Here is a 9,452-nt window from a genome sequence, read left to right on the forward strand (position 1 = left end):
CAATTTTGATTAGATCAAAATAATATTTCACGTCGTTAGGCATCGTGGTCGGGAACCTAATGGGTCACACACAAAAGAGAATTGGAAGATTGCAAATTGCCAATTAGTTAATTTAACAATCGTTGGATAAATTAATTAATTGGATTTGTTATTTATATTTTCGAATTAATTAATTAGATTAATTAATTCACGGACCGGGTTTAATTAATTGGATTAATTAATTATTGGACCGAACCGGACCGGGCCGAGCCTGCTTGGGTTTATATAAATACATAACTAGGGTTTGAGGTCCATATAAGGTTTTCATTATTCTTGCTAGCACAAGAGAAAACCCTAGAGGCTGCAATCATATTCTCTGTGTGGATCACCGTTGGAGGCTGGACAATTGGACAGCTGTGGTGGCGAATCAAAGTTGTGGAACGAAAAGAAAAGCAAAAGGATTGCAGATCTGGAAAAGGTACAATCTTATCACAATTCATAACCAAACACAATGAGATCTATTGGATGGGAATCGAAATATATTTTAAATTCCGCTGTGCATGTATAAGTAGATTCCCAACAGGTTGTTGCAATAAGTCTAAAAAAAAGTTATTTATTTTAAAATTAAGTTACTCATTTCTATTTGAATCAATACAAAACATTAAATATTTACGTACAAACAAAAATTATACATAAACATACTCACGAGTAGAAGTTTTAAGCCTTTTTTTTTTTTTTCCTTTCACTGTTCTAAATTTCAATTTGCAGGATTCTGATCAGGAGTAGATAGAGGAGATTCACGTCGGAAGCAGATTTCAAAAATAGGGAAGTTAATTCATAGCCGATTTAGGTTTGCAAAGCAAATTTAAATGGCTTAATACTCCACATATACAGAGGTATCACTACTTGATGAAACACTCCAATATTATCAGTATATTTGGCCTCATTTAAAGGCATTTCTTCGACTTTTTTTTAGCTTTACGCTGCCTAAGTAAGTACCTGAAATTGTGCTTTTTAAATTGGGCCAAACATTTTCTTAGGTATTTGGCAAAACATGTCTAAGAAGATAAGGTGGTTTTGATATTTAAAAGTGATGGAAACACTGAAAACTTAATATTATATGTGAATTTGTTTGTTATATAGTCCGCGTTTGGTAAATACATATTCTATCAAATTTTATCCAGATCTACTAAAAATTTTTATTTTTAGAAAAATCAAATGGGGACATTATATTCGATCAAAGGTTAGGGACCTTAATTTCATCTTTCAAACTTTTATACTTAAAATTTCGTATTTTTAATAGTTCTTTAACGCTTTCGTCATTAATAATAAATGCCTTGAAAAAAAATAAAAAATAAAAAATGAAACCACAACACTTAGCTATTGAAAATTTGGAACTACTTATTTTCTAAAATTTAGATTTAGCCTTTGTTTAAAACTGATTTTTCAAAATCATTTTTTAAAACTCGTTTTCAACACGTACACATTCTCCAAACATAATTAATTTTGTATTTTCCAGGATTTTATCTAATTTTTAACCATACATTAGTCTTATAAAATAAGTTTTCACAAAATTCACATAAATACTTCATGCTAAATTGAAGCGCGTCTTAATTATCATAAGAAGTCAATGATAGGTATAACCATAGGATCTCCAAGAATCATTCATTTTGCTTATTTTATGTCACCTTGAATCATAAAAATCTTAAAGAAAATAAGTTAGAGGTCTCTGCAACCGATCCATAAATGAGTAGTTGAGTCTATATTAATTTCTCTAGATATTTGAGTTCTATCTAACGTTTAGTCCTTCGAATCTTCTTGACGATTGTGTCCATTTTAACCGTAGACATATCTCATGCAATGCACATCATGAGAGATTCTAATTAAAACTTTTGTTACCCGACATTTTTAGTAAATGTAAAAATTAAAAATTAAAAAATCCATCTACTATGATTATTTATGTATTTACCTTTTCAATTTATTCAAATTTGTCGTGTTTACTTATTTAAATCTCCTTTTCTATTTTTTGCTTGTCATGTCCATCATCAAATAGTTAAATGACTATGCTCCTATTTTGTTTAGCTACACAATTAATTAAAGTTTAAGTCAAAGTCATCCATTTTAATCACACATTTCATGAATTCCATAACTTTTAGACCACATATTTCATCAACTTTTATCAAAATACATAAAAATCTAGGTTTTTTATATATTAAACAGAGGACTTGTTTCATTCGGATTAAACCTTGGAGATCAAAATGCTAAGAAAAGTATGTTAAGGATCGATTTCCTTATTTCATTTATGGGTTGGGGACATTCGACGCTATTTTTCCTAATCTTTACGTTCGAAATTAACAAGGGTAAAGCATAAAAAGAATACTTATAAGTTAAATAAGTAAATTTTAAAATAAATAAATTTTATAGATTAAGTTGAAAATAAGCTATACTTTGAAAGTAAGCTTAAAAATAGTAAATAAAGTAATTCTTATATTCAAAAGTAAGAAAATAAAAAAAAAATAAAAAAAAAATTAGAAACAAAAAATTACATAGAAGTAAACTTTACCTTTTGAAGCTTAGCCCAATGCCCTTAAGTCGCATCTATTTCGTGGTCAAGCTTTTCAATAACATGGTTCAATATATTGAATTTGGAATGTATTGGATCCTAATTTATGAAGATAGTGTACACAAAATCTTCGATGAAAAAAATGAATTCAATGTCGCAAACCGTTTATATCAAATTTAAGCCATTATTGGATTAAATACAACTCTTCTGAATGCAACAACAAGAAGAATGCTTCTAAATAGGAATTACATTATTTTCATAATTAAAACCCTAGGGCATGCTAAAGGTTTTATATTAAATAGAATTAGACAATACTATAGCCAAAGCTTCAACTTCGTTTTTGTCTTTCAAGCAGTATGAATATAATTCAATCCAACTTACTGAACACAGCTCTAAAGAACTGCACTTGGCTCGAGAGGAGATAGAGTTCCAGGACTGAGAAGAAAAGATGAACACCATGCAAGAGTTGATGGGGACAAATTGAACCCAAGAGGACTGAGGGCTCCAAAAATGTAATCTGATGGCTTCATGGCCTTTTCCTCATGTGTTTCAGTCATAAAATCACTGAATTTGGAAGCTGTTGGCATTTTAACTTGATTAGGATAAACTAGTGGCTGCTGCCAGGGTGGAGAAAGGTTGAGAGGTGGCGGCGCCACCTCCTGCAGCCGTGTTGATTGGAACTCAGTTGCACTAGTAAGCTTTTGGACAACTTCTTTAAAATTTTCAGGATCCACCTTGTAGACTTTTGGTGGGATTGGTGGAAAAGGTGCTATCGGTTTCTTCATCGGCTTCATTGGGAGTTTACGAACAGAATGGAGTGCAGAACGAAAACTCGAGGCATTTTTGCCTCTTTTTTCTTCTTCATGGTACGAATAAATCTGGTTTGAAGATGAAGAATAAGAAGAAGATGAAGATGAATAGGAATACGAGTCCATTATTGTTACTTTATCTATAAAGTGTGAACTATGAAAAATGAAAGCAAATCTTGATGGAAATATTAGCAACTTTTGATGCTATATATATAGAAAATTGTATACAAGTTGGAAGAGGGCATATTCAACGCCAAAGGGAAAGAGAAAGAGAGACCTTGAATGAATACGTTCAAAGTTTTATTTGTCGTGAAGCGACGGCGCTGAGGAGGTGGCTGACGATTTATTACATACTCGACCTGGTGCAAAAGTTTGACCAACAAATTTTTGTTATAAAAGTTGTCTGCATTATTGTTTGTTTGATTTTTTTGATCATAGTCTTGTTGAATTCTTTGAATTATTGCACGAGTTATATATTAAATGCAGCATTTATTATGGCCGTTGGACCTTAATTTTTAATGCTTGTCCACATAATTAGGATATGTTTGATTTAGAATTTATGAAAAATTAATGCTATGCTTAGTATCGATCTAGGTTGCAGTGGAGTTCGTTTAGACTTATTCAATGAAGTTAAGATTTTAATGCATTGGGCAATTCAAAGTAAGTTGAGATATATTGTCCACCCAATGAATGATTGACATGTCATTTTAGATTACAGTGATGCTAATTAGTCTCATTAGAGTTGTATCTCTAGTTTAGGTGGTGTTAGACGATAGGTAAAATGAAATGTAAAAATAAATGAGTCAATTAATTTCACGTATCATTTAATCTTATAATATTGCCTCATAGATTGGGATTTCAATCCTGGTACTTCGTATATTATTGTAAATTAAAAAAATTACAAGAGGTATAGATATTATGACCATCAAATCTTATTTTTAAATGTAGTATTCATCCTTATTAATACTTCTCTCCGTCCCATAAAAAAGATTTGCTTTTTTTTTTTTGTCCCAAATTATAAGCTACTTTTTTTTTTGGTTGAGAATATAGATGATTTTTTTTCAATTTTCTAATGAGTCTAATATGTCTTGTTATCAACAAATATGAGTTATAATTTATAATATGGATATATCAGGAAAAATGTAAAAATTATTTTAACTATATTAATTATATTTTTTTAAGAATAAAAATGGATGCAAGACATCTTTATGGAAAGGAAAAAATAGTGTATGGAATAATGTCAAATCCCAATAGTAGAAGATAAGAAAATGGCTTTTCTCGTAGGCCGCCATAGCAAGTGTTGCATGGAAGGGAGCCAGGCATTAGGACGTACATGGTATATCTGCAATTGGGTCAATCCGATTTAGATGCTTATTGTGTAATAAGTGACAAGAACTTGATCTTGAAAAATAATTGAAATTTTTTTAAGACTTATTTTTCGTACTTCGAAAAAATTTTGTAAATAAAGTTTAACTCAAGTGATAAGAGCGAAATTTTACTAGATTAATGAATTGGACTCATGCCTCCTTTAGGAGGAAGAAAAATCACTATTACTGATGTGAATTCGTGTAGACAAACGCTACGAAACCCATGAACAAAATTGAAATCTTTCCAAGAAAGTCAAAGCAATGTTTTAGATTAAATTCAATAGATCTGGAATCAAACAACCCGAATCGTCGACAATGTGCGGACCTCTTGATTACACAAAAATACGGAATATCACCCGATTGATTTGAATGCCATAAGATTAAATTTTGATAAGTTCTTGAATTGTTCAATTGTAGAACAAGAGTTGAAAGTAATATAACTTCTCAAATTACGAATAATGTCAAAAGGTTCTTACAATTAAAAATAAAATAGTATTTATACTATGTCTAAAAAACTAGGTAAAAACGTGCCTAATATTTCAAATATGGTAAGAAATTGATTAAGTATCAAATTCTATCAAAAATAGGAAATTCACGAAAAAATAAAAAAATGCGTCAAATTTTAGCCATGCGGTCGCATGGTGTAAAATCATGCAGCCGCATGGAACATTCGAAAATCCCGAATAATTCCCTGCCTCACTCTGTGTGGCCGCAGGACGATTTTAACCATACGGTCGCATGGTTCTTCTCTCCAGCTCCATCTTCGGCTGTTTATATCGTGTTGATCCAATTGGTTTCGGTTTTCGACTCGAACACGAAACTTGTCCCATTTCGAGTCCCGAACATGATTTCATCGATGGTTGTCGTGAAGAGTAATCTCATCGCCTCTTTCACTCGCTTTGTCCTCGCTCGTGTCATAGGTCCACCTTCAACTTTCAACGAATTTTTCCCCGAGCTTGACGTTGGACTTGATTTGGTTGCTTGCGTCTCCTGGATCACATCAATTACACTTCTAAAAAAGGAAAAAATATATTATATTAAATATGATCATCAAGAAGCGGTTAGTTGCTACTCACTTATCATTTACACTCATGTTATGGTCGTGCAGAACTTAGAATTATTGATCCAAATGAAGAAAAAAGTGCTTTTAGCTGACAACAATATTCTATGCTCCCCGTTTTATTTAAATAAAATTGGATTTTTAGTTTATTTTTAAAAAAAAGGCAAAATATGTGGTTGAAAATTTGTGTACCCCATTGAAAAATATGATTAAAATTAATTACTTACTTTGATTTAGATTTTATTTCAATTTTTTAATTGAACCAACCAATGCCTAAAAATTAAAAATTAAAAACTATGGTGGCTATACATATTTTCTTGTTCGTTGTTTTGCTGAAGTAGACATTCCTATTTGTTGTGTGATAGTGACAGCGATGCCATTTTCCATTAGTTTCTTGTGTCGGCCCGTTGTTAATATAAGCCAGCTGCCAGCCATTAGTTTATACATTTGACTTTTGCAACTCGCTTTTGGGAGTGTCTGAGATTTTGTTGAATTTTATCAAATTATAAATTTTAATGATATTTTGCGGATTTATATAGGTTTTCATAAACACATAAAAATCTCATTTAATTGAAAATAATGAAATTTCAAAAGAGTTTGTTACATGTATTTTAACTTTGAAATCCATCAATATATTTTAAAATCTTTCTATTATTGAAATCATTATGAATCTATAAATTATCGAGAATATTTAGAATTTAATGGATTTCATTGAAATTCGGTAAAATTTCAGTTGAGGACATCTAAATTTAGTAAAATTTCAATAAAATTCATAGAAATTTCATTTTAGAATATCTAAATTTAGAAAAAATTTTAAAATTTATCAGAATTTTAGTTGAGGACACACTTGTTTAATTTCTTTCCTACATGCATGCCAATTTGTTAATTTTTATTTCTTCAAACTAATGGATTATTAATGGTAAACTAAAAAGAGAAATTTAGATGAGCAATCAACTAAAGAAATTTTGCTTATATTGTATTATTCTTTTGCTGGTAATTTTTATTGACACCAATATAATGTGAGAACATTTATCGATATTATAGGCCTGCTAAAATGGAAACGATAATGCTTATTTGGTAAAAATTTTGATAATTGATTTTTTGACCGTTAGAGACAAAGTGAGTCTTACATGTGAGAGAAGAATTAAAAATGACGGTTAGAATAGTAAAATAACGGTCAAAAAATTGATTTTAATAAGTTTTTTAAGTTGTACCAAACAAGCTCGAATGTATGACGGATAAATGTAAAACGAATATTTTAGTTTTGACTTCTTCCACACAAAAGCGATGAAATTTCCTTTGAAGGGTTTATGTGTTGAAAAACATGTTCATACCCTATGTAAATTTTCATTTAAAAAATGTAATCACTCACGTAATATATTGGCACTGTTCAATTATTTAATTATATCCAGCAGTCCAATATTTGAGGAATATAAAAATTAACACAATTAAATTATAAAGATAACTCAAATTGCAGTAATCTTGTTTTTAATTAAATTTTGTATTTTTAATCCACCCTATCAATAATACAATAGTTTATGCCTTATTGGATAATTAATTAGTATGTCAACAATATATCTATCTTTACCCCAAAAGACACCTCGAAAGTAGGTCAAGCCAACCCGACGAGCTCGACTTAAACCTCTATATTGTTTGATGATATCTTTGTTTCTATCTAATCTAATATATGTATTAAATATGTCTACTTACATCCTTTGATTCATCGAAGAGAGAGACAAGGGGAGTTAAACTCGACAATATGGTCTACAAAAGTTGTGACAGGCCAAGTACAAGGCATACCAGTGGCTAACCATTCTACCTAAAAATCTGGTCAAGCTCGATTTATATCCGAATTATTTCATTTTATATTCGATCTAATCTTATATTACGTAATAAACTCCTCCCATATTCATAGGAGAGAAAGAGAGTTGGCAATGCATTCTACAAAAGCTGCTCAAAGATATATTTATCTTCAACATTATTAAAATTTAAAAGCGCATTCAAAGATTAACTCAGTTCCGACTGAACCCTGAAGCTAATCTGAGTCAAACAAACATAATTTCAAATATTTGAACGATTCAGAACTATCTGGTTCAAAATTCCTTTACTTGTACAGCTATTTTTATTTATAATAATTTATTTAGTAGAGGAAGGATATTAATTTCTGTAGATTCTGTGGATTAATTCTTGATTTGATTTCAATACATAGATGAGCAGAGGTTTGCAGATCAGAAACAACTTCACTATTTGTACATCCGGGGTGTCAATATGGACAAATAGCAAAGTTCTTATAGAAAACTTGAAGAAAATTGGATTAAAAGTCAAAAGGAAGATTGTTGACATCATTTATTAAATGAAATGAGCAGCCACAGCTCAAAATAATTGTTATGCGCAACGCACTCGACCCAAACCAACATGAAACATTGAGCGCATGTTTAGTACATTGGATGGAATATTAAATACGATTAAAGAAAATTGAGTTAAAGTCTTGTATATTATTTTGTCAAGTAATAAGTATCTTATATTATGCACTAAACATATATAACAGTACGTTCAAGCCCCATTTGAAATTGATTTTAGAGCTCAATTTTTATTATCAAACAATTTTTTAGAAGTTATTTTAGGTATATGTTAATATAAAAATATTGATTATAAAAGAATTTTTATCATGTAGCAGCAGATTTTGAGAGGGTACCGCTATTTCCATCAACACTTTTTATAAGTACATCCACTTTTAAAAATAATTTTTTATTATATTTTAAATTCTATGTAAATTTACTTAAATAGACATAAACAAAATTAAATAAAAATACAAAACTCTAAATTGATCCACTAATTTTTACTTTTCATTGGATGAAAATAACTACATGCACAAAAGAATTGCCGTAGAACAGCATTAAGTTCACAACTCTTCCATCGGAAAATGTGAATAATGTAGTCAGTTGTTGTTGAAGACTGCTTGCATGATGATGCATTGCAATCTGTGACCAACAAGTTGCAAGGCATATTAGAGTTATCTGCACATGATGGATGAAACGGCGAAATCAGCTCCATAATTCCCGCATAGATCTGTTGAGATCAGATTGGTTAAATTCAGAGGTTGTTTCTTCCACCAAGGTTCCCATGGTTTCTTGTTCTGAACATGTTCTTGGTGATGTGGTAGATTTCCAAGTGAGATAGCCACTAACAGGAAGCAATTTAGACCGTTCAGAATTAATGGAGATTGACTGGTGATTCATGCTGTGCATAGCCATTCTAATGTCTTCAAAAAGTTCAGTCAGACTTCTTCCTAAAATATGGGTTTCTTCCAAGATTAAATAAGGAAGTCGTGGAAGTAATCTTGGAAGAAACCCATATTTTTGGAAGAAGTCTGACTGAACTTTTTGAAGACATTAGAATGGCTATGCACAACATGAATCACCAGTCAATCCCCATTAATTCTGAACAGTCTAAATTGCTTCCTGTTAGTGGCTACCTCACTTGGAAATCTGCCACATCGCCAAAAACAGGTTCAGAACAAGAAACCATGGGAACCTTGGTGAAAGAAACAACCTCTGAATTTAACCAATCTGATCTCAACAGATCTATGCGGGAATTATGGAGCTGATTTCACCGTTTCATCCACCATGTGCAGATAACTCTAATATGCCTTGCAACTTGTTGGTCACAGATTG

The 9,452-nt window shown here is 30.9% G+C and overlaps 1 protein-coding gene across 1 annotated transcript; it reads right to left on the reverse strand.

Moving 5' to 3' along the window:
• Window positions 1-2,701: 2,701 nt before the first annotated feature.
• Window positions 2,702-3,515, reverse strand: LOC111375656. Its single transcript, XM_022998524.1, has one exon. The coding sequence runs from the start codon at window positions 3,475-3,477 to the stop codon at window positions 2,935-2,937; it is 543 nt and encodes a 180-aa protein (XP_022854292.1). The 5' UTR covers window positions 3,478-3,515; the 3' UTR covers window positions 2,702-2,934.
• Window positions 3,516-9,452: the final 5,937 nt, after the last annotated feature.

Source organism: Olea europaea, chromosome 2 (assembly GCF_002742605.1).
Source record: "Olea europaea var. sylvestris chromosome 2, O_europaea_v1, whole genome shotgun sequence".
Taxonomy (NCBI): Eukaryota; Viridiplantae; Streptophyta; class Magnoliopsida; order Lamiales; family Oleaceae; genus Olea; species Olea europaea.

Excerpts from the sequence above, each read along its gene's own strand:
- LOC111375656 (XM_022998524.1), bottom strand. The coding sequence starts at position 3,477 with ATGGACTCGTATTCCTATTCATCTTCATCTTCTTCTTATTCTTCATCT.